The 26,828-nt window shown below is 41.3% G+C and overlaps 4 protein-coding genes across 5 annotated transcripts in view; 1 reads left to right on the forward strand and 3 right to left on the reverse strand.

Annotated features, from left to right (window-relative positions):
• The window catches only part of LOC129718088 (zinc finger MYM-type protein 1-like), a 124,911-nt gene that overhangs the window by 41,409 nt on the left and 56,674 nt on the right, over positions 1-26,828 (reverse strand). The window contains exon 1 of one of the 2 annotated variants that reach the window (XM_055668508.1): positions 11,916-11,972. The exons of the other annotated variant lie outside the window; for it this stretch is intronic. The gene's annotated coding sequence lies outside the window, so the exon portion shown is untranslated. Of the gene's footprint in view, positions 1-11,915; positions 11,973-26,828 lie in introns of those variants that run through there. 2 annotated transcript variants of the gene reach the window in all.
• Positions 13,635-14,543, reverse strand: LOC129717136 (uncharacterized protein K02A2.6-like). Its single transcript, XM_055666979.1, has one exon. The coding sequence runs from the start codon at positions 14,541-14,543 to the stop codon at positions 13,635-13,637; it is 909 nt and encodes a 302-aa protein (XP_055522954.1).
• On the forward strand, positions 14,567-17,886 carry LOC129717137 (uncharacterized). Its single transcript, XM_055666980.1, has 4 exons — positions 14,567-14,745; positions 15,863-16,094; positions 16,396-17,078; positions 17,427-17,886. Exons 1-4 carry the CDS (start codon positions 14,567-14,569, stop codon positions 17,884-17,886), a joined length of 1,554 nt encoding a protein of 517 aa, XP_055522955.1.
• LOC129717138 (uncharacterized protein K02A2.6-like) lies at positions 19,289-21,121 on the reverse strand. Its single transcript, XM_055666982.1, has one exon. It carries the CDS (start codon positions 21,119-21,121, stop codon positions 19,289-19,291), a length of 1,833 nt encoding a protein of 610 aa, XP_055522957.1.

Here is a 26,828-nt window from a genome sequence, read left to right on the forward strand (position 1 = left end):
TCCGATGAAACCGATTCTGACGATTCATCAGCGGGAACATCTTATGCCAATCCTGGGGAGTCTAGGAAGAGGAAAAATGTTTCTTCTCCTAAACTTCCCCGTAAAGGTCCTAAGATTTCCCAAAGTGTAATAAAAAGTACGAACAAACCAAACAGTGCTGCGGAAAAACCGAAGCAAACTCCTCCTGGGCTTGCAAATTTAAAGTCCCAGAAGGAGTTCCCAGCACTGCCAGAAACATCTAAAACCCCAGTTGTTCCTTTTGCACATCCAGTTGATGAAACAAACTCTGGCTTAGTGAAATTTTCTGACATTGTGGACTGGATTTTCGAAAATTTCAATATACCCGATCCAATTAAAATTTTTCTTACAGCATTCCTCCCAACAGTTAGATCATTTTTGAAGCAGTTGACTGCCCAATGGCCCCTCCTTGCAGCGATTGTATCCTTCGATGCCTAATTCAACTGCGTATATGAAGGATTCTATCTCTGTCTTACAGTGGAATTGTAGAAGTATTTTACCAAAAATTGCTTCGTTTAAAGTTTTGATAAATAAAAACAAATGCGATGCATTTTCCCTTTGTGAAACTTGGCTTACTTCAAATATTGATCTCAACTTCCATGATTTTAATATTATTCGCCTTGATCGAGACACCCCATATGGAGGAGTACTTTTAGGGATTAAAAAGTGCTATTCTTTCTATCGTATTAACCTCCCCTCGATTCCAGGCATCGAAGTTGTCGCATGTCAAATGACAATACAAGGTAAAGAGCTTTGTATTGCCTCAATATATATTCCTCCCAGAGCACAGGTTGGGCAACGGCTGCTCTTTGATTTAATAGAACTTCTTCCCTCGCCACGTTTGATTTTGGGAGACTTCAACTCTCATGGCGTGGCTTGGGGTTCCCCATACAATGATAACCGCTCCTCTTTAATCTATAACCTTTGCGATGACTTCGACATGACTATTTTAAACAACGGTGAAATGACACGTATCCCGAAACCTCCAGCGCGCCCAAGCGCTTTGGATCTATCCTTATGTTCGACGTCGCTACGGTTGGATTGCACATGGAAGGTAATCCTTGATCCTCACGGTAGCGACCATTTGCCTATTCTTATTTCAATTAATAACGGGTCGACTCGCATGCGACCAATTGACATTCCGTATGACCTCACACGGAATGTCGATTGGAAGTTATACGAGGAAATGATTTCAAAAGCGGTCGAGTCGATTCAACATCATCCACCACTTGAAGAATACAACCTCCTCGCGGGCTTGATTCTCGACGCCGCGTTGCAAGCCCAAACGAAGAAATATCCCGGCGTAACGACCAAAGAACGGCCTCCCACTCCGTGGTGGGACCAAGAGTGCTCCGATGTCTACACGCAAAGATCCGACGCGTTTAAGGCCTACCAGAAGGAAGGTATACCTGGCGACTATTTACGGTATTCGGAGCTTAATACCAAGCTTAAAAGTTTGGCTAAAGCAAAGAAACGCGGATATTGGCGTCGGTTCGTGAACGAGACGTCGAGGGAGACATCGATGAGCACTCTTTGGAACACAGCCCGAAGAATGCGGAATCGCGTAACGGTCAACGAAAGCGAGGAGTCTTCAAGTCGGTGGATATTTGATTTTGCCAGGAAAGTATGTCCCGACTCTGTTCCTGAGCAAAACATTGTTCGCGATGCGTCTCCGGGCCACGACGCGATAGAATCACCTTTTACGATGGCAGAATTTTCAGTTGCCCTCCTGTCCTGTAACAATAACGCGCCTGGGTTAGATAGAATCAAATTCAACTTGTTGAAGAATCTACCCGGCAATGCCAAGAGGCGCTTGTTGAACTTGTTCAATAAGTTCCTGGAGCAAAACATTGTACCGCAGTATTGGAGGCAAGTGAAGGTGATCGCCATCCAAAAACCAGGGAATCACAACTCTTATAGGCCGATTGCAATGCTATCCTGTATCCGGAAATTGATGGAAAAAATGATACTCCGTCGTTTAGACCGTTGGGTCGAATCAAATGGGCTACTATCAGATACTAAATTTGGCTTCCGCCGTGCCAAAGGGACGAATGATTGTCTTGCGTTGCTTTCAACAGATATTCAGCTGGCGTATGCTCGCAAAGAACAAATGGCGTCTGCGTTCTTGGACATTAAGGGGGCTTTTGATTCCGTTTCTATTGACATTCTTTCGGGTAAACTTCACCGACAAGGATTTTCTCCAATTTAGAACAATTTTTTGCACAATTTGTTGTCCGAAAAGCACATGCATTTTACGCACGGCGATTTGGCAACTTTTCGCATTAGCTACATGGGTCTTCCCCAGGGCTCATGTTTAAGCCCCCTTCTTTACAACTTTTATGTAAATGACATCGACGAATGTCTGGCAAATTCATGCACGATAAGACAACTTGCAGACGACAGTGTAATCTCTGTTACAGGAGCCAAAGCTGCCGATTTGCAAGGACCATTGCAAGATACCTTGGACAATTTGTCTGCTTGGGCTTTACAGCTAGGTATCGAATTCTCTCCGGAGAAGACTGAGATAGTAGTTTTTTCTAGGAAGCATGAACCTGCTCAGCTTCAAACACAATTAATGGGTGAAACGATTTCTCAGGTTTTGGTACACAAATATCTTGGTGTCTGGTTCGACTCTAAAAGCACCTGGGGTTGTCACGTGAGGTATCTGATGAAAAAATGTCAACAAAGAGTGAATTTTCTTCGTACAATAACCGGACAATGGTGGGGAGCCCACCCAGGAGACCTTATAAGGCTTTACCAAACAACGATACTGTCTGTTATTGAGTACGGGTGTTTCTGCTTCCGCTCCGCAGCAAACACACATTTGATCAAATTGGAGCGAATACAATATCGTTGTTTGCGTATCGCCTTGGGTTGCATGCAGTCGACCCATACGATGAGTTTGGAGATCTTAGCTGGAGTACTACCATTGAAAAACCGCTTCTGGAGCCTGTCTTCTCGTATTCTAATCAAATGTGAGGTCTTGAACCGTCCCGTGATTGAAAATTTTGAAAGGTTAATCGAACTTAATTCTCAAACCCGTTTTATGACATTGTATTTCAATCACATGTCTCAAAATATTAACCCTTCTTCGAATATTCCAAATCGTGTCGACTTATCAAATACTTCTGATTCTACTGTGTTTTTCGATACATCCATGATAGAAGAAACTCGTGGAATCCCGGATCATTTACGCGTGCAGCAGATCCCTAAAATTTTTTCCAATAAATATCGAAACATCAACTGCGACAATATGTACTACACTGACGGATCACTTCTTGATGGGTTCACTGGCTTCGGTATCTTCAATAACAATTTAACCGTCTCCCATAAGCTCGATAATCCTGCTTCTGTTTACGTCGCAGAATTAGCTGCAATTCAGTACACCCTAGGGATTATCGAAAAAATGCTCACGGACCATTATTTCATCTTTACGGACAGTCTCAGTTCCATTGAGGCTCTCCGATCGATGAAAGATGTTAAGCACTCTCCGTATTTCCTGGGGAAAATACGGGAACATCTGAGTGCTTTATCCGAAAAATCTACTCAGATTACCTTAGCGTGGGTCCCTTCTCACTGCTCGATACCGGGTAATGAGAAAGCGGACTCTTTGGCTAAGGTGGGCGCAACAAACGGTGATATTTATGTAAGACCAATTGCCTTTAATGAATTTTTCGCATTTGTACGTCAGAATACGATCATCAGTTGGCAAAATTCTTGGACCAAGGGGGAACTGGGAAGGTGGTTACATTCCATAATCCCCAAGGTATCGACGAACCCGTGGTTCAAGGGGTTGGATGTAGGTCGGGATTTCATTTGCGTGATGTCCCGGCTTATGTCCAATCACTATAGATTTGACGCGCATCTCCGTCGTGTTGGGCTCGGGGAGAGTGGTATCTGTGCCTGTGGTGAAGGTTATCACGACATAGAGCACGTTGTTTGGTCATGCCCTGTACACCGTGACGCCAGGTCTAGATTAATAGCTTCCCTGCAGGCCGAAGGTAGGCAGCCGGCTGTTCCTGTTCGTGATGTCTTGGCGAGCCGTGACCTATCCTACATGTCCCTTATATACGTTTTCCTGAAATCCATCCACGCCCCAGTTTAGTCCTATCCCCTTCCGCCTACATCCAACCAAACGACAAGAACACGTTAAGACCCCGGATCCGGAAACAGCAATCAGACCCGCACGATACTCTCAAGGCCCGATGGAAACAACCCTATGCCAGTCCGTAATATCTTGGCCCAGCAGCGGAACAAATTTAATATGCTGCTTACCTATGGCAATGAAAACCATCAAACAGCAAACCTGTGCTTTTAATGCAAAATATTCTAGCTTTAAGTTAGATTTAGTTTCAGCTCGTAGTCGGCAGCGAGGATAAAAAATTTGCTTTTAGTTATTAAGATACTTTAGAAAGTGAGCTACCAGATATAATTGGCGCCGTTAAACATTGAATTGTATTTGTGCCGTGTCAAACAAAAAAAAATAAGACTAAAAAATTGCCAATTGCTGTAGCTTTGTAACCTCAATTTTAAGTTTCGAGCAAAAAAAAAATATTACTTTTTTTGGTTTTGTCCGATAGTTCCGTGTGGGTAAGTACCCACAGGGAAATTTTCCGAGTGGGTACTACTACCCATACTACCCACATGAACCGCCGGCCCTGATCGAGCGTCGTGTCGCATTAATGACGTTGACGTTTCCCGTCGAGGGGAGTTGGCAGTGGGCTGATTTACTCCCGTCACAAACAACACTGATTGGTCACCGGTTTTTAATAATTAAGAATAAGAAGAAAGTTTAGTGTATAAAAGAAGGGTTTTCATCATGATATATTCATTCCAAGTTTATACGTTGCACTATACAAATCGGAATAAAAGTTTAAGATTATTCGCGTCTTTACCTTCCGTCTTTACCTTTACTTAACGCTCCAAGCTGCAATCAATGGTCTTTTTCAAGACCTGAAGAGTTTTGTTAATTTTCGAAGGTAAGCGTATGGTCTAGGAGAGACCATCATTCCTTCCGGCATAAAATGGCATCCTTCCACCACATGATACATTGGATGGAAACCCTAACCCTCAGTAAAATAGCCAGGAAAAAGGAATTGAAATACACTTTCGAAGTTGCAAGAGTAAATGTTTATAATGAGAGCACCATTCAAGCCATTACAAACAAAAAGATGCGAATTCAATTTAGAGAATCTTTTACGACACTCACCTCAATTACAGAAGACCTGAAAAGAATAGCTGTGGAATATGATGGGGCCTTAACACGTCAACTTCACTCAGAATTCAAAAGATTTGACATGGATATCGTCTACACTAGTAGGAATACCCAACTCAAAACAATATTGGGCTCCACTAAGGACTCAATTGATGGATTACATGAAGCAGGGGTTCATAAAGTTGCGTGTTGCCACTGCAACAAGGTTTATATTGAGCAAACCGAAGAAACCTGGGAATCCGTTTGAAAGAGCATATGGCAGAGGTCACCAAAGCATGCAAAGTTTCCAAAAATTATCCACCACACCTTTTCAAATCAAAAATGGCTGAACATGTCTTTAATAAGGGACATCCACTAACTTCGGATAACATTCACCTGCTTCGCCCCGTTAATAATTTATGGAAATTGGACGTATTTGAAAGTTTAGAAATCTACAAACAAAATCCATCCGCACTGCTCTAGGGTTGTTGATATTTTATCGATATTTGATATTATCGATATTTGCTCGTCACAATATCAATATTTTTGACCGATATTGGCGCATTTGATATTATCGATATTTCGATATTGCGACTCGATATTGCTGTCCGATATTCTCGGTTGCCATCAGGGGAGTGCTACCGGCAAAATTTTGCCTACCGATCATAAATTCATCATGGCATCAAAATTAACTTTAAAATGCTTACGCACAATATAAGATATTCATTAAAAGTGCACATTATACTGAAAACAAACGTTAAGCAGGGTGACACTCAAAACTCGAAATTAAATTCCCGGTTTTTCCCGGTTCGTTCAAATATTTTTCCCGGTTATTTGTACTTCAGAATTCTGCATTTTCTCATATAGTTAAGGGTTATAAAAGCGTGACTGTCGATTTACATCCCATTATCGAATTACATTCTAATATAGTCACTTTTGAGGCGTGTTCAAGCTTATAATCCAGAGATATTGTTGCAGAAATTCGAGAAATGTGACGGACGTCATCTTTTTCAAGAGGATAACGTTTGCGGTAAAAAAAAGGTACCCCGCCACGTCAAAAACGGACATCGTGCGGCACTTTGTAGACGCCTGGTATGCCGTTCCGGCATCTACAATATCTTGACACAATTGGACAACGATCAAAGCATCGGAAGAAAGCCCAGTTCTGGACGGCCAACGACCCTGAACGACAAGAAGCTTCAAAGGATGCTGAAGAGGAAGACCGAGGGAAAAGTGGCTAAACCACTGCGTGCACTTGGTCGGGAGGTTGGTGCATGCGGTAAAACAGTGAAAAAGTTGTTGGAAAACATGGGCATACATGTCAGTAAGCAGCAGTCCCGTCCACTGGTGCTAGTCTCGGAGCTGCAGGCAATGACGCAGCGACAGAGGTTTAAGATGGTCAAGTCGATTTTCCTGGCAAATCGCGATGTGACAGTGGTGATGGACGACGAGACCTATCTAACCCTAGATGACAACGATTAGTAGGGCACTTTGTAGTTTACCTCCCCTACGAAGAAAGTGAGCACCGAGGTGAAGTATATTTCACAGACCAAGTTCCCCAAGAAGGTGCGGCTGTGGCTGACAATCAGCGAGAAAGGGATGTCAAAGTTGCTCTTCTTTTGCTCCGGGCTGGTCGTGAACGAGGAAATTTCCAGTACGAAGTGCCTGCCAGAAGTTGTGTCGTTTATCAAGAAATACCATAAGGGCGAAGACACGGTGTTCTGGCCAGATTTGGCGTCGGCCCACTACTCGAAGCGATCTTTGGAGGAGATGGAGAATTTCTGGGCAAACTTGAAGCGCAAGATCTATTCCAACAATTTTGTCGCGAAAACGGAGGAGGAATTAATAAAAAAACACAGAAAAAGCTTGGAAACATGCCTGCACGCAGGTTTTCGTCCGCCATGGCGAATGTTCCAGTTAACTGCCGGAAGGCCGCTCGCAGGGGCGTAGAATTTTTAAAACTTATAAACAACGCATATAATACTCATTACCGGGGACTCCTAGGCCAAATTAAGTTTGTAGGAACCGTTTTTACCTCAACCACCGAAGATTCAATATATAAAAAAATTACACTTAAACACATTAGCTTCAAGAGCACGGGCCGTGGCATTCTTCTTTCTGGCTTCTTCATCTTGATCTGAATTCTCCTTCTTCTTTGTCTTCAACAATTCAATATATCGGCTATGTGAAACGCGAGCGTAATAGATTAACGACTTGGTGATATCAATTTCGTCTTCACCACCGGCATCCTGTACTGCATCGTACACCAATCGCTGGATCAAAATCTCCTTAATAAACACGGTCAAGTTAGGACGTTTCTTGCCTAAATCAGCTATCAGATCTCTACAGAAAGTATCAAGGCGTTTTTCACTACGGCGGTAGGAAGTCAGCAATGTCTCCGTCGAATGCATACCCAACAGTTGTGAGTATTCTTGGCGAAATCTGTCAACTACAGTTCCCGCGAGATTATCTTCGTGAACCATTTGCTCTAGGCAAAATTCGAGCCGTTTGACTGCTACTCCCGGGGAGCTTACCGTGGTCAAGTTAGTTTCCAAGAGAAAGATGAATAAAAACAAAACTGATATAAGCACTGTGAGAAATGAGTTGAATATACTGGCAGCCGGGGTGAGATTGTGCCATCCAGCCCGTGACCTGTCAGCCATCTCTTCCGGGTCAGAAGACCAGTCTTTCTTGGTAGTTTTCAAGAAAACTTATTCAAGGAATTTTAGTGATCGCCATGAGATAGCTGACAATCTCACCCTGGCTTGTAATATTCAGTGCAATTCCCGGTTTTTTCCCGGTTCCAAACAATTCCAGGTTTTTTCCCGGTTTTCTCGGTTGGGTGGCAACCCTGGTTAAGGCTGGGTTTTCCATTGATAAATATATTTATTCGAAAATAGGTCAATAGAAATTAAAGGACGTTTACTCTATTTCAGCTATTTTAGGGCAAACCAACTAAAAAGTAGGTACCAGAATTGTTGGTATTAGAATCAATAAGTGCTAGATGGAAAATGTAAGCAGTTCGACAGAAATATGGTTGCCATTTTTCTTTTTTTATTGACAGCATGTATAGAGCGAATTTCCAGAAATTTGGGTGTGGAACTTCTCGGGGCAATTACCACCACATTAAACCGATCAAATGCGATGCCTTGGTGTTACATTGGGATGGCAGGATCGATGAATTTCAGTAAAGAATCGGTGTTACATAAGCGATAACATGAATGTTCAGGTAGGATGATTCAGTAACTGGCTGCTGATTAGTCAATGGATCAGTGACGATTAGGAGACGCGGCTCACGAAACGTCGGTTTAATCTGATTGGAAAATGCACCTTGCGTAAAGCGATCAGCAAACGGCCCGCTGTCCTAACGGACGAGATGAAATAGCAAACCCTTCGCCGGAATATGCAATACTAAAGCAGGTATTAGACGACGAAAATATTTGCTATTTTTGGTACGATTTTTATTTACACAAAATAAAATCTGTATTAAAAAATAGCAAATATTTGCTTCGTCTAATACCTGCTTAAGGCATGAAACATGCTGAACACCAACGCGACCGATCAGGTGAGATTCTCGCCGTAGGTTAATGAACAACTCTACTAACGGCTGTTTATTAACCTTCGGCAAGAATCTCGCCCGATCGCTCACGTCGGCGTTCAGTTTGTTTCAGGCCTAACTAAAATCCAAACAAAAAATATATGAAGGAAAATATCGATAAAATATCGATATCGACACGTAATATCGATTTCAATATCGATGCCGCTTTTAATATCGATAAAACGAATATCGATATTTTATTTTTAATATCGACAACCCTACACTGCTCAATAAAGACGTATAGGTAATCATTTTTCATGGCTTTTCAAAATTCTACCCAAAAACCCTAGATCCAGTACAGGACAATAACAACCACAACATATGAATACCTAACTTAAATTTAGGAATTTACCGCCTACCTACTTCTACCTCGCATATAAAAAGGGGGTTACTCAGTTATGCTCTTCAACAGTCCACATAAGCACTGATGATGGTTGCATGTAGCAACCGAAATACGTATCTTCGGACGGTATTCGATTAAAGGGTATGCGATTGTTTGTAGTAGAATTAAATGGAAACATAACCTATTCTCAATATTCAATTCCATTCTACTAAGACGCTCAAAGATAAATTTATTTGACATATCAAACTTGAAGGGGTATGACACTTTGCGCACCTCCCTCCCAATAACTTTCCCGATGGCAACGTATTATTTTGCGTCCCTCAATAATTCTAAAAAGTTGGTGTATATTTTTCCTTTTTTTTTATTATTGTTATTCTTAAGCCTGTAGTACACTCTTTGTCTAATGGTCAAATACTTGACCTTCTGACATAATTGTCAAATTTATTAAATTACAAATTTATTAAATTTATTTGACATCATGGTTCTTGTTTGCCCCATGTTAAAATTGGAGAGTGACAAATAATTATAATATTATAATTATCTTTGACCAAATTTTTATCTGTCAAAAAGTGACAAATATTTGACTCTCGGTCAAAGACACAGGCTTTAAACTTCACACGCCATGGTAGAAAATTGTGGTCTATGAAAGTTGTTATCAAAACTGTCATTCCAATCACTCCACATCAAGACGATTCGCACGCAAAAATTTCAAGCGAGATATTTCTAGAAGTTCTTAAAATTTTGATAAATCAGATATTTTCGAATCTCACTTGCCCATCTAATAATTCTACACTCAAAATATTTTTCACATTACTGTTACGTGAAATTTCATGTACTTATTCATTTTCTGTCATTTAACATGATTTATGTGACATACATAACATCTACGTGAACATGGCAACGTCATACCGAATGTCATTAGAAAAAGTACCGCGTGAACTCTCTGTGCAAAAATATATAGAAATCAAAATGGCGTAGATGTTGTCTGATTCAGTATCTGAACATAACATCGAATTTCCCGATGGCTTGCCAATAACTGAGCTTTTGCAAAACCAGAAGAATTTGACATCGAAACTTGAGCTTACGGATTTCACACAGATTCAGCTCAAAGGTCGAGGAGTTAGGTACAGTTTGCTGAAGTTTTACAGCAGCTGAAGCTTAAATTCGACAGCCTTTAAAATCTCTTTAAGTTTCGTCATAGCAAATTGACTCTACACAGTATAAAACATTTACATTACTTTAAATGCATATAAATGGAGCATTGGAAACCATATAATATTGTGTGGCATTATATTCACATGCAATGTAAATGAATATATTGTGAATTTGCATGCATATTTATATTCGAAGCTTTAAGTTTATATCAATTAACGTACAAATTTACATGGCTTAAAACGATTCTGTATTGTGCATTATTAACGGTGTGAAATTGTATATATTTTTCACTTTATGTGCTAAAACCGTTATGTGCTTTCATTTGTATTAGTTGTAAATTTCATTATTTGGTACTGTGTAAGGGCCATTCGCTGCAGAGATTTGAGTACGCGACAACTGGTTTGTTAGACCAGCATCTTTCCTCGAGACTAACTCAATGGTCTAATCGATTGGCTAAATCTCATGCAATTCATTTATGATATTTTTTCTCCCCAAAAAATTACGTAAATGCTTGAAAAGCTGCAATTAACCCAACAATAAATTGAATTTTTTGACTAAAATGATTATTTACTCTCCTGCTTACAGACACTTTCCACGGTTGAGTTGCTTATTATTACCAGGCGTCTCACAGCGGATAAGTTTACCAATCAAATCATGATAAGAATCCTAAAACAATTCTAGATACTGTGTACAATAATATCCACTTTTTGCCGAAATATTTACGATACCGTATAGGCAATATATTTCACCTCCCCCATTTATAAATGAACATTTTATCTTCCTTTGCTGGCGGGTACATATGAATGTTTCAAGAAATGATACCTTTGATTTACTTCATCCAACGATGGGATCGTTCTCACGATGCACATTAAAATAAAATTTTAATAGACAAAATTCGATTGTTTTATCTGCCTTAACTACTCAGCCGGCGGTAGATATATTCTGATACATTTACGTTGTATACTTATTTAAATGCACATTTCCCATTTTGTATTATTCATTCCAGTTAGTAGTGAAGGATATAAAATTTCAATTTGCTATGTACAAGCACAATTGTTTTAAGAAAAGAGAACATCTATAAATGATGTAACATTCGAGGGTGGAGGGGAGGTTTGCAGTTTTATTACGAACTGTGACGAGGGGAGGGGGGTGGGGTCAAGTCAAGCTACGTAGCAAATATCAAACTACGAAAAAAATTTGGATTTTTTCTAATTGTTATTTTTTATCACTGTTTTGTCTGTTTAGGGTACTTTTCATTACTTCTTTTCTTGTTCATTTATGATACAAGGAATATTTTTGATAATAAAATTTGCAAAAACAATTGACAAAGGGGTGGGGGGGGGTATTGTAAAGCTACGTATTTATACATAGACTTCGCAGCCGACTGTTTCGTGTACAGGACAATTGCGGGGCTAGCGCCAGAGGGGATTCACTGCTGTCAAATTTCATATATGTGTGCGTTATCGCAGATCAACTCGTTTGTTGGTCCATGATGTTTGTAACTATGAACAATAATGGGGGAAAAATCACTACAAAACAATTTCCTGAAAGTTTTCCGCGGATTCTCGTTTTTCGATAAAAAACGTTCCAATTCTATAATATTTTACCTATTTTACATCGATCAATTTCACGACCAAAAAGAACAAAAACCAAAACAAACGCCATGTTGCCGAATATGTTGGTTACACGATGTTTGACAGATAGATCTCCCCTGGCTAGCGCTACGATCCCAATGGAATATAGAAAGGTACGGAGATGGTTTGAGTCTCGGGTTTAAAGGGCTCCTCTTTTGTTAACAGTGATGACGTAGAAGTCAAAAAACAATGCTCAAAAATCAATGTTCGGTACATTTTTTTCAAGAAATTTTCACAAGTTATGACAGTTTACGGCTGAAAATGCCTACCTGCGTCGTTAAACAATGCGGAACACAATTCCAAATGGCATTTTCTTGTTTTTGGAGATCTACGTCACAACCCCAACACGTGCTTCTGGTTACCTCTTTTTCGTTACTAATACAGACAAATGTCTTCTTCTTCCTCACCTTTGCATACCTCATTGCTACGATCCTACTGATACTAAGGGCATCCTTAACGGTGCGTTTCTTTACCCCGTTTGGCAGCGCTCTATCATCACTGCCCACCGTACCGGTCGCTGCTAAACGTGCTAGAGAAATAGTAGCCGAGCTTCCGGGAAGCATCGCACTCTTAAATTTAGCAGCCCGATAACAGCGCTGCTAAAGGTTTATGCTGGATGAAACGTCAAACTGAAACGATAGCAACGACCGGTGTGAAAACGGGTAAGTGAGCAAAATAGCCGCGCTGTACACAGCCGCCATAACAACTTAAATGGTACCGCACTGTTAAGGATGCCCTAACAGTCTCCGCCTAGCCGAGACTCGAACCGACTGGTTTGTTAGGAGATTACGTATTCATCTAGAGGGTTTAAAAAAAACCTAAAAAGCTACGTTATATATGGACGTTCCCTGAGAAGGATTAGTGGAAAAAAACGGAGTTTAAAATTTAGTACCCAAAACTACTACAATTGTAAATTTGCTATAATTTTGAGTAGAGCACATCGACCTTACTGAAATGGAGTTTGCATTCTTTTGCCCACAAAGCTGTACACTATATATGTTTTACTCTAATTATGCTATTAACTGTTTTATTTTGTATTGTGTGTCTACGTACGTAACCGCGGCCGATTCTCATGCAGCTTGGTAACCTGTCAATTGATCGGCACTCGCCTAATTTTGGGTATCGATAATGAGATCATTAGCAGCTCTGTAGAATTCTGAACATCGAAGTTCAGATCAGTTTGAAAGCGATCCAATCGAAGTCGGTCGAACAAGGCGAAGCCCTTGTCTAGTGTTTTTAATATTTATAAGTCCTAAGAATCAATTATAAGTAAGAATAAATTGTGTGTTTAAGTCCAACAAATTGTATTCGTATTAGCACCAAATGTGTGTCGCGCGCGTGTTTCAATTAATGTCTGCAGGCTGAGGCCGGCGAGCCTATATATTTCTGCGCCAATTGCAAGCCACTGAGGAGGAGGTGGCCGAGCACACTGAGAACAGGTTACGGAACTGTGCTTTGCTTGTGGGATTCGTTTGCTATCGACAATAATCAACAAACCTGTTATATCCAGCGTGATACACAAAGAAAACACGTGTTTACTCTTGGAACTTTCGTTTACTTCTGAGATCTTGTTCGGTGTATATATATATCGGGGTGAATCCGAATGTCACGGTTTATAAAGGCGAGGTGAATTGGTACACTGAATCATAAAAACTCTTCCCCTTTTAAATTAAAATTTAAATTGCAAAAAAATTAGAATTCCAGTCTATATGGTGGCTTCACTACCCTGTTCGAACGACGTATTGGTTGAACTGGCTCAACGTTCCCCATTCGTGCGCCTTCCGATACTACAGCTTGATGACCGCCGTTCACCATGGGTTGAACAGGCGGGGGTGCTTGAGATTCTGATGTGAAGGATGTACCAACTACCGGTTGAACCTCGCAACTGCGGTTGTCGCCACTGGATGCTGTTATTACAATAGGAGTTGCAAACTCTGGAGCCATCTCCTTCGAACCTGCTCTTGATGACGAATCCAAATTCGATCCAACGCCACACATGTGATCCACATGCCTTTCCCACAGCCTTCCGTCATCCAAGCGAATCGAATATCGCATTTTGCCCAGCTTTGAAACGACCTGTCCGAACTGCCACTTGTTTGCCGACAGAAAATCGCGGACACGAACTTTATCACCATCGAAGAACACTCGGTTAACGGGGTTAGCTAGTTTTCTCACTGAATTTGTAGGTAGCATTAGGTCCAATCGGGACTGAATCTGTCTCCCGAACACCATCATAGAGGGTGATCGTCCGGTTGACGGATGAATCATCTTTCGGTATGTCATTAGAATATTGGCAATTTCGACATCTAGTTTCGATTTCGGACAACGTATTGCTTTGAGCTTTTGCTTAAATGTTTGTACGTACCTTTCCGCTTGACCGTTAGTCGCGGGGTGGTAAGGTGCACCCATCTTGTGTGTTATTCCGTTGATCTTCAAGAATCTTTGAAACGATTCCGCCGTAAACTGGGTTCCGTGATCACTCACGAACACGGCCGGAATTCCGAATCGGCTAAAAATCTCCCGACACATTCTCTCCGTATGCTCAGCTGTGATTGATTTGCACACTCGAATCTCGGGCCATTTTGTATAAGCATCGACCATTATGAAGAAATAAGTATCCTGAAATGGTCCGGCAAAATCTGCATGCACCCTCTGGAACGGTTCAGTTGCTGGTTCCCAAGGGTGAGGTAAAACTTTCGTCGGCTCTGATCGAATGGATTGACACTCCGCACAGTTTGATATCAGTTGCTCAATCTCTCGATCTATCCCCATCCACCAGCAGGCACCTCAGGCAAGAGATTTGGTACGCGTTATACCAAAATGGGTAGAATAGAATGACAGCAGTTTTGGCTATACTTAAGTCGTCTCGATCCATGTCACACAGTGAATGATATCACCGCTATGGCCCAAGAGTGTCTCGGGATTAGTGAAACACCAAAGGCTGTTCTGCTTGTCAAAAAGGATGCGGATCTCACAAAACTTAATTTTGTTTCATTCCGAGAGGAAATACCGAAAGACATGAAGGAATCTGCTTTACGTGCGTCTACATGGCCAACTGGAGTTTTGGTGCGTGAATTTGACTTTGATCAATCACGGATCGATGGATTTCGCCAGTAGTCTTTTGCCCCTTGCAGATGTTTTGATTTTGGACAGCGAGAGTCACCCGACTCTCGCACAAGCTAAGCACCATTCATTTCACGTTCCTGACAAGCGCAAACGTCCGTGTTTAAATTCTAGAATACTTGACACTTCTTCGTCTCAACCGATCACCGCGTATCCCGGCGCCACTGCTTTATATCTGTACTACCAAAATGTTTGCGGCATGAATTCTAGCATTGATGATTATATGCTCGCTTTCTCTGATGGTTGCTACGACTTCATTGCATTAACAGAAACCTGGCTCGACGAACGTACTCTTTCTTCTCATCTGTTCGGTGCTGAATATGAGGGCTTTCGCTGCGACCGTGGCCCCGATAATAGTCAAAAAAAGACTGGTGGAGGTGTACTTGTTGCTGTCCGTCGCAGTTTGAAGCCCCGGAAAATTGTTGACGCGGCCTGGAAAAACCTTAAACAAGTCTGGGTGTCGGTTCAGTTAACCGGACGGAAGTTATATATTTGCACTGTTTACTTTCCACCGGATAGAACTCGCGATAAAAAACTTATCGATGCTCACGTCCAATCAGTTTTAGCAATTCACGACAATGCGAAACGGTGCGATAAGATTGTAATAATCGGAGATTTCAACTTGCCGAGTTTATTCTGGGTCCCATCTCGTAATGGGTTCCTTTACCCCGTCCGGATCAATCCACCATCCATTCTTGCGCACTTGACCTTCTGGACGGTTATAACGCTGCCATGCTTGAGCAAATAAATAATAATCCAAACGAGAACGGACGCTGCCTTGACCTTTGTTTTGTCAGCACTAGAGACATCGCCCCCCGGTTAACCTATGCTCCGGAACCACTGGTTAAATCAATTACTCACCACCCGGCTCTTAGCCTCACATTCGACAAGCTGAGTAGCATCGACTATCACGAGCCAGAAGATCAGTTTCGTTACGACTTCAAGCGAGCAGACTACGAGGGACTGTTACGAGAACTGCATAATGTCGACTGGGTAAATAGTCTTAATCCCACCAATGTTGATATGGCGGTAAATGATTATACTTCGATTGTCTCCGGTTTGATCACCCGTTTTGTACCCCGAACGAAAGTGCGACCTCGAAAATACCTCCCCTGGCAGTCTTCGGAATTGCGACGCTTAAAACGGTTAAAAAATGCCACCTTAAAAAAATATTCTGCAAATGGGTCGCTTTCTCTGCGGAATCATTACCGGTCAGTTAACCATGATTACAAGATCCTTAGGAGACGATGTTACGCCGATTACAGACGGAGAATCTAAAAAAAAATTGAAAATCGATCCAAAACAATTCTTGAACTTCGTTAACGTACAGCGGAAAGAAGCGGGACTGCCGCCAGTGATGGAATTAGCTACCGAAAAAGCAGATAATCTGGCTGATATTTGCAGACTATTTGCTGCAAAATTCTCGAGTGTTTTTTGCGATGAATCTCTTAGCACTAGTCAGATATTCGCTGCCGCCAACAAAGTCGCCTTTTCTAGCAGCTCCATCGCCTCGATTAATATTGACGATCGCGCCATTTCTGCTGCTGTCACTAAGTTGAAGCATTCAAACTCACCTGGCCCTGACGGGATCCCCGCCACATTACTAAAGAAATGCATTTCCGGACTGTTAACTCCTCTTACGCATCTGTTTCGCCTATCTATAGCCTTAGGAAGTTTCCCCTCTGCTTGGAAACAGGCGTTTATGTTTCCGGTTCATAAGAAAGGCGATCGAAGCAACATAGCCAGCTACAGAGGAATATCTGCATTGTGTGCTACATCCAAACTGTTCGAGATAGTGGACATGGAACCAATATATTCTCATTGCCAGAACGTCATCGCGGAGGAGCAACATGGATTCCTTCCCAAACGTTCCTGTGCGACGAACTTAATCTGTTTTACGGGATATGTCATCGATGGCTTCGTTGAGCGAGCTCAAACCGACGCGATCTACACCGATTTATCCGCTGCGTTTGACAAAATTAATCATCGTATCGCCATTGCGAAACTGGATCGGTATGGGTTCTCTGGCAAGCTATTGAGTTGGCTGGAATCATATCTTTCGGGACGGACGATAAGCGTAAAAATTGGCGATGAGATATCTGAATCTTTCTCCGCAACTTCAGGGATTGCACAAGGCAGCCATTGGGGCCCGCTGATGTTCCTACTCTACATTAACGACATAATTCAGTCATTAAAATGTCCCCGTCTAGCATTTGTGGATGATCTGAAATTGTTCTTCAAAATTAAAAGCAACAGCGACGCTCTATTCCTGCAACAACAGTTAAATGAATTTTCACACTGTTGTGAACTAAATTGCATGGTACTTAATCCTAGCAAATGCCTATTAATTTCTTTTACTAGGAAGAATAATCCTCTGCACTTCGAGTACAATCTGACTGGTGTTCAATTACAGCGTGTCGACCATGTGAAAGATCTCGGAATTATTCTCGATACTAAGATCACCTTTAAGCAACATGTCTCATTTATCATCGCGAAAGCCTCCAGGCAGTTGGGACTGATTATTCGAATGACACGCGACTTCAGAAACATCCACTGCCTGGTATCTCTGTACAATTCATTGGTTCGGTCCTGTCTGGAATACTGCTGTCCAGTCTGGGTTCCATACTATAACAACTCTATTCACCGAATCGAAAGCATCCAGCGTCGATTCACTCGCTTTGCGCTCCGATTGCTTCCATGGAGGCAGCCTTTACGGAATACTCGATACGAGGATCGCTGTCAGCTTCTTCATATCGACACGCTTCAACTACGCCGAGAAACAGCACGCACCATGGTAGTATCCGATACTCTAACAGGTTGAATTGACTGTCCAAATATCCTTCGTCAGATCAATATAAGCGCACCCACAAGAGCATTACGTAGATCATCATTACTGCATATTCCGTTTCTCCGCACCAACTACAGCGCAAGCAGTGCCATTGTTGGTCTTCAAAGAGCCTTTAACCGTGTTTCAGAAGTGTTCGATTTTCACCTAGCTGCTCATGTCCTTCGATCTAAATTTGTTTCATTGCTTCGTAGTACAATGTATTAATGTATTAGTGACCATTAGGGTAATATCTGCCTGTTGGTAAATTTGTAAATAAATAAATAAATAAATAAATGAAGCTCTGCAAGAACACGCTCTCGAAGCTTAGCAAACATCCATTTTGAATCGTAAATTCCGTTTGATCGATGCCAAACCGATCTTTCCCATCAACTGCTTGTCCATACCGCAGACCTTGGAGCAACGTTTGAACATTTTTGTCCTCACTAGTAGCTTGCGACAACTCCTCTGCTGTCGCCGGAAGGGTATCGATTTGGTTCATCTCTACCACGTCCGATTCCTCGATAATATTTTCTGGACCACATTGCTTCACTGGAATTCTTGACATCGTATCGGCATTCGCGTGATCGGCAGACTTCCGGAACCGTATTTCGTAATCAAAAGATTGTAAATAAGTAGCATAATGCTGCATCCTTAATGCAGACATCACGGGAAGGCCCTTGTGTTCGCTAAAGATCTTCGTAACCGCATGATTGTCCGTAAGCAGAATAAATCTCCGTCCGTACAAATATTGAAAGTACTTTTTGACACCGAATATAATAGCGTAGGCCTCCTTGTCTACTTGCATGTACTTTTGTTGTGTAGCATTGAGCGTCTGTGACGCGAATTGTATTGGGCGTTCGGAACCATCCGGATAGACATGACTCAGAACAGCCCCTACCCCGTAAGGCGAAGCATCTGTTGCCAGAAGTAAGGGTAACTCTGGCGAATAATGCACCAAGCATCTTTCCGACTGCATTTGTTGTTTGACTGTGTAAAACGCAAACGAATGCTCGCATTCTTTTGTCCACTTAAACTCGACCGTATCTTTGAGCAAATTGTTCAGCGGGTAAAGCATGGTACTCAAATTATCGAAAAAGCGACCGTAGTAATTGATGAAGCCGACGAACGACCGCACCTCATCTTTGTTCTTCGCTGAATAGCATCCATCTTTTTCTGTACCTTATTTATACCTTCTCGATCGATGAGATATCCGCAATATTCAATTTTGTTCGTCAAAAATTCGCACTTCGCTCTATTAACTCGAATGTTGTACTGATCCAACCTACGCAAAACTTCTTCAAGCCGACTCAAGTGAAACCGCGTCATTGGGGCCCGTTATTTTAATATCATCCAAAAACACACTTACACCGTTAATTTCTTGTAAAATGATTTCAATCTAGCGTTGCCAAATCGCAGGAGCGGACGCGATACCGTACATAAGACGATTCGGTCGGTACAACCCATGGTGTGTATTTAACGTCAGTATCTCTCTATCTTCTGGGGCCACTTCAAGTTGAAGATACGCTTGCACCAGATCAATTTTAGAGAACTTATCACCTCCTGCCAACGACGCGAACAACTCATCTGCTATTGGCAGTGGATGCTGATCCACTTTTAAGTTGGGGTTGACCGTTTGTTTGTAATCCCCGCAGATCCTAAATCTGTTATCGGATTTCTTAACGGGAACGATCGGAGTTGCCCAGTTACTGTTATCGACTTTCGTTAGTACCCCTTCAGTTACTAACTTATCTAACTCAATGTCAATCGCATTTTTTAAATTGAACGGAACTTTTCGAGCTCGCAAGAAAACAGGAGTTGCAGTTGGTTTCAATGTAAGGCGCGCTTGCACTGAAGAAATCTTTCCAATCGAATCGTCGAACACTCTTATATAGGTTGTGAAAAGCTTATTCAAGGCGTTGGAAATGTTGAGTGGATTAATCGCGTGAACTGTCCCTGAAGATTGCAAAATAGAACTCCAGTCCACCGCTAATACTTTAAGCCACTCTCGGCCAAGCAGGGGATGTTTTCCCGAATTTACTACATACAAAGGCAAACGCGCTCTCGTTCCATTACATTTCACGTCAGCATCCAACACTCCCTTGATTTGTATATCTGTGTTGCAGTAACTAACCAGATTCAAGTCACTGTTTCGCAATTTGATATTCCGGAAGTGTTTATCGTAGTATTGGGTATTAATTATGCTAACGAGACTACCTGTGTCGACTTCGAAGCGAAGACCTACACCGCAAACATTTACTGGCAACCACATTTTTGCGTCTGATGGTCGAGAGTCAACCGTACATATTTCTCCCACCATAACGTCACCGCTACTGGCCTTTTTGGCATCACGACCTTCGCGTACGTCGGCTTTCGCCGTATTTAGTTTTGAACCCTGTCGGCTAGGTTCACCTCTATTCGCAGTAGTTTTTTTCATGCATACTCGTTCTAGATGGCCTTTAATTTTGCAATAAGAACACACTGTGTTCAAATGCCGGCACTTTTTAGCTAAGTGCGATTTATCACCGCAACGGTAGCATTGTAAATCAGTAGCGGGTTTGCCACTAGACTGGCTTGATCCACCCACTTTCTTATTTTGAGCCTTACCTTGTTGGTGATGTAAAGCATGTACTTCCTGTTTGGCATAGGCTCCTTCTATTTCAGCTCCACCTTTGAGTGACAACTCCATACCTACTGCGACATCCCTTGCATCAGCCAGTGTCAACTGTAGTCGCTCTAGCAGTCGTGCCTGTATGTCGTTACTCTTCATTCCAAAAACGAGCTGATTTCTTAAGGCGGTCTCCAAATAATTTCCAAAATTGCATGTCACTGCAATTCTCCTCAGTGCAGTGAGGTATTCGTCTATGGTCTCATCCAGCGAGCTGGCATTTTTGTCGCCCTGTTTCCGACATTTGAAACGGAAGTTTTCGCTAATTTCGAGAGGCTGAGGATTAGAGTGTCCTTCCAAAACATCGATAATCGCTTGATACGTCATTGTACGTGGACTTTGCGGAGCCACTCTATCGCAAGCAATCTCATAGGTGTCCGGTCCCATCAAGTGTAGCAAAAAATTACGACGCAATTCGGCGGTGCCGAAACCGTAAATAGCAAACGCCGTTATTAACCTCTCTACCCATCTATTCCTACGAATTTTCATCCGGTGGAACGCATCGATATGAAAGTTTGGTGGCGGAGCACCTCCAGCAAGTTGTGGATTGTCCTGCTGCGCCATCCTCGTCGTCAATCTGTTATATCCAGCGCGATACACAAAGAAAACACGTGTTTACTCTTGGAACTTTCGTTTACTTCTGAGATCTTGTTCGGTGTATATATATCGGAGTGAATCCGATTGTCACGGTTTATGAAGGCGAGGTGAATTGATACACTGAATCATAACAAAACCATTCATCGAGCTCATCAGTAATTGCATTCAATGCATTTTCTAGTAAATATTTATTTCTGTTGCTCTTGTATCTGTAAATAAATCTAAACATTTAAAAATGCAGCTCTGTCTGTCTGTATGATCTATATAGACTTGGAAACTATTGATCCGATCGGCGTGAAATTTTATATATATAAGGATAAGCTGAAAAAAAATAGCTAAAATAGTTTGAGACCCCTTCCTATTCTGAAAGGAAGGGGTTCCATACAAATGAAACGCAAATTTCTGCACATCTCGAGAACTGACCAAGTAAATGGAACCAAATTTGGCATATTTTTAGAGTAACCAATTTGTAGTTTGACACCTTTCCCTCTTCTGTAAGGGAGGGGTCCCATACAAATGAAACATAAATCCCTGAACATCACGAGAACTAACCTAGTAAATAGCACCAAATTTGGCGTATGAACGTTTTTAGGGGTAAAAACAAGTCCATAATGGTTCGTACCCCTACCTCTTTTGAAAGGAAGGGGCTCCATACAAATGAAACACAAATTTCTGAACATCTCGAGAACTAACCAAGTGAATGGAACCAAATCTGTGCAGGTGAATGTTTTTAGAGGTAATGTCCATAACGGTTCTACCCTCTCTCTTCTGTAAGGGAAAGGTTCCGTATAAATGAAACACAAATTTCGCCCAACTCGAGAACAAATCAAGCAAATACAACCAAATTTGACATGTGAATATTTTCAGGGGTGAAAAATATGTCCATGGTGGGTCGACACCCTTTCTTCTTTTATAAAGTAGGGGTCTCATACAAATGGAACACAAATTTCTGCACATCTCGAGAACTAGCCAAGTAAATGGAGCCTAATTTGGCAGGTGAACGTTTTTAGGGGTAACAAATATTTTTTATGGTTCGACACCCCTTCCTTTTCTGTTAGGGAGAGGTCCCATACAAATGAAACACAAGTTATGCATAACTCGAGAACCAATTAAGCAAATATAACCATTTTGGCAGGTGAGTGTTTTTAGAGGTAAAAAGTATTTCGATACCCCTCCCTCTTTCGTAGAGTAGGGGTTCCATACAAATGTAACACAAATTTCTGTACATCTCGAGAAATAATGAAGTGAAAGGAACCGAATTCGATATGTTAAGGTTTTTGGAAGCAAGAAATATTTCCATAGTGGTTCGACACACCTCCCTCTTCTAGAAGAGAAGGGTCTCATACAAATGAAACTCAAATTTGTTTACAACATAAGAACTAAGCATTTAGTGTGTATGTGATCTCGTCCTATTCGGTCGCAACTTTATATCGCTGTATATTTTGAAGTTGTTTTTTCGTTTTAAAATAATTTCAAAATTGTAGTTACTCTGTTATTTATGGTTCGAATTGATAGTCATCGTATCGTGCGTTGAGGAGATGAAAATCGTTAGAATTCGCTGTTTTGATTAAAAAGTTCTACTTGATCAAGCTACAAGCAAACAAAATCACAGTTATCACCACTTGTCATTGTTCGTCCAATCCAACCGGAAAGGATGGCAAAGAAGCAATGCAAAGAATGCCAGCTGGAAGTGAACAATATTGAACCGATAAGATGTGGTTTTTGTGATGCCGTCTTCCACATCAGTCAGCGTCAACCGAGACTTATTCGCTCAAGGGAAAGTTTTGTTCATTTGTTCTGATTGCCGGTCTGAACTGAACGGTGGCGGTATCAAATGCTATATGGAAGATACTTTAAATCCCCCAACCACCCCTGCCGCAATCGTAACGGCTGCTAGCCGTTGCAGTCGATAGTTTGGGCTAAAAAGTTGATGGTCTTTCGTCGAATCAAGTAACAACGGCTGGGGGCAGAATGTACCAATCACTCACACCTTCAAGCATGGCCTAAACCAGGTGCAAAACGCCCCCGTGTAGAACAATACGATTCGTCACCTTTGGTAACGGATCGTGGTACAAGCACAATCGACCTCAGTGACCTGCGTATTGATTCAATTGTACCTGTTCCGAAGCCTCCTAAATTTTGGCTGTACTTGTCCGGGTTTCAACCGCTCATTTTACCCAATGACGTGCAGAAGATTGTACACACTTAAAACTGGATCTCGAGCTCGGCAAAAAAACATCCGAGTTCACTCGGCAACTTTGGATTCAACCGGTATTTCAGCAAAAAAATGCCGGTTGCCGACAGTTGTCAGATCATTTTGCCGAGACTTCGTCCAAAAAACTAAGCTTGACGAATGTCGTCTCTATTTTTTGCCGAATTTATCGTTAAACATTGTTGATGCCGAGGTCAGCAAAAACATTACTGGTATCTCGGCACAAATTTTACTCGTTGCCGTGTTTCGGCAATACAGCTGTCATTCTCATGAACGAGTTGCCGCCTTTTTTCTTAGTGCAAATTTATGCGTGTTACGGGTGAGCAAACAGGAATCGGATACAAGTTTGGCTGAAATTTGTGCAATTACAAGTGTTTACAATCCAGTAGCAGAAAAAAAAGTAGTACAGTTTGGGGGGAAGTGGCTGGAACTTAAAAAGTGTAGTTTCAAATCGTGTGAATACAATATTTTATTTGTTTTAGGGATAGGCATTAGACGTGATTTTAGATTAGATGTTTAGCTCAATGCCCTACTGGCGAGCAAGATAAAGATAAGTATTCAAGATTTAGTATGAATAAATTTCTTTACTTACTAAAACTCATCGAGCTTATAATTTATCTTTTGAAAGAAAACTACCTGATTCACAGCAAAACTATTTTCTGCGATTGTATTCCACTGAAAAAACGGCTCTTTACTGTGCCGAACATTCAGCTTATATAACCGAAAGGTCGTTAGACTGGTTTGCCGCTTCTCGGCTGGCCGGCTCGGCTTTGCCGAGAGCACAGTCAACTGTGTACCGCGATTCTCGGCATAAAATGACATCTGTCAAATATTGGTTTTCCGAGATTCTCGGCAAAAGAGATTCAGCCGAGATGGTTGCCGAGCACTCGGCTGTCCAAATCTCGGCACAAACAATGCCGAGATTCGGCGAAATTTTTTAAGTGTGTAGTTCGCTGTTTGGATACATCCTTGTCGTTGGAATTGATTCCCTTGGTACCCAAAGGAAAAGATGTTTGGAACATGTCGTTCGTGTCATACAAAATTGTTCTGGACCCATCGTTGCAACAACGTTCAATGACGGCGTCGACTTGGCTGGATGGACTAATATTCAGAGAATTTGTGAACCAAGCAAAAAACTCTCGTCGTTCTGCGTTCAATCTTACACTCATCTGAGGCTTCGATCATCGTTCAGCAAACCAATCAACCGTTACCCGGGATGCACCTGCGAAAGCCGTATGGAAGACCCCTACCCACACGAAACAGTCGCGTCACCCATCGATGAAAATGTCACATCTCGTATCCTGCATCCCCATGTATCCTACAATCAAAGTCATCCCTGCTCTGTTTTCGTGTAAAGGGAAGAGGTTTTCCGAAATCCCCTCACAGGCAAGTATTTGGCCTGAAGTTTTTCCGCATTCCAGTAACTAGATACCGGTAGGATCTGGCATCGCTGGCGAGGTGTGTAGACGTTTAATATATTGCGTCCGTGGTAATCGCGTTTTATTGTGGTTTATAGCACGATAAATTGTGAATTTCGTGTTGTAATTGTGAATGAAAGTGTTTCCAGTGTAATAACAGTGTATTGAAAGTGAATTGTAACTAGACCGATCTGGAGAATTAAAGTTTTTTTGCCGTTTTTTACAATTTCTCGCCTAGCAAATGGCTGCTTTTAAAGTGTAGTGTTGTGTTGGTGACTTTTCTATACGCTAGTGTGCATGCAAAGAAGAGTCTGAGAATTCATCGCAGTAGAAATTCTCCTTTCTGTTTGCGAGCATATTCTCCGCCGACGGCACGATCTGCTGAGAGGCAGAAACCGAGCGAGTGACAATTGTAACCATAGAAACAAGTTGCCTATGCTTGTTCGTGTACGAGCGGTGCGAGCGGAGGCATGTTTGGTTCACTAAAAGCTGCTTCGATGGCTAAGATTAGTTATCTACATTTACAGACATGTTTATTTATAAATAACTCGAAGGTAGTAATTTTCGCCGACAAGAATCAAATTATTTAATTTTTATATTTCGTATTGTAGTCAGGGATGCCACATGTACAGATTAATCGGTATTTTACAGATTTTTGGCCGAAGTAACGGTAAAGAATCTGTATATACAGATATACAGATTTTCGTCGAAAAGTACAGATTTACAGATTTTTCGAAATTGACATTAATTTTTAAAAACACTCCAAATTTAATTTCATAAAATATTAAGCAAATTCAGTGGTGGGCACCATTCCTCTAATTCGCTAATTGGCGACGCTAAAATTCAGTTAGCGATTTAGCGATTTCGCTAATTTTTGAGCTGGTTAGCGAAACTGTTAGCGTCGCTAAAATTTTGGCCTTCGAAACGCTAATCGCTAATTCGCTCAATTTTGTGGAGAAGCGACAATAGAAATATTGAGAAAAAACTGTGAATTGCTGATGGCGTACGTAAATTGCTTCGAAAGATGAACATACTTTACTGCGAAAGTTAATTTTGTCAGTTTTTTTATCCTAGAATGGAGTTCCAGTTATCGTACAAGCTACAGGAGCATTTTGAAGAATAAGCACAAGGTCTAGATTGAATTTTTGGCACACCAAGAACTTTGGTAAATTGCAATGCGCTTGAAATTATGACAACTTTGGTTCTACTTTTTCGATTCAGATAATAATTGAATTTTCATGAAAACATTCCTAAGAGTATCTATTTTCAATGCAAGCTAAATAACTTTTGTTATTATTGTTTTTACAAAATTAAATATGAATACCGTTTCGTGAACCTCTTAGTGTAAATAGCTTTAAAAAGTAATTGTTTTCGTTTGTTTAACCAAAACAGATCAAAGTGGTTCAAATCTTACAAAACACGGGCAATAAATATAGCGATATGACTATTTACATATTAAAAAGTTAGCGATTAGCGAAAGTTCCGCTAATGTGGGTTTAGCGTTTAGCGATTATCGAGCTAAATTTTCCGGTTAGTGACTTAGCGATTAGCGTCGCTAAATTTTCGGTTAGCGGTGCCCACCACTGAGCAAATTGAACATATTTTCAACTCCTCACACGTTTTAAGCTTAAAATTTTGTTTATGTACCATGAAAACTTAAAAAATACAAAGTTCTTTATGTTTAAACAATATAGATTTTTTTAGAGATTTTTTTGTTCCAGATACGAATGCTCAGATTTTTTCAAGGGAAAACACAGATTTGGCAACCCTGATTGTAGTGTGTGTAGTACAGTATGATTTTATTAGCGATGAATTTGTGCGCCATTGAATGGCGAATTCATGTTCCATGTGTAGCTACTACGACGTAGCACTTTCGCACTGTTCTGGAACTTCATTTTTGCACCGCTTGAAAAGGTATAGGGTAAGGGACCCATAATTCGCCCTGACCCCATGATTCGCCCACCCACTAATCAACGAATTGTTTACGGGGTTTGTCATTGAATTATGCCAAATAATAATTTATTTTCAATCTCAGCTGTTTCTT

This window comes from Wyeomyia smithii, chromosome 1 (genome assembly GCF_029784165.1).
Source record: "Wyeomyia smithii strain HCP4-BCI-WySm-NY-G18 chromosome 1, ASM2978416v1, whole genome shotgun sequence".
NCBI classification, from domain to species: domain Eukaryota; kingdom Metazoa; phylum Arthropoda; class Insecta; order Diptera; family Culicidae; genus Wyeomyia; species Wyeomyia smithii.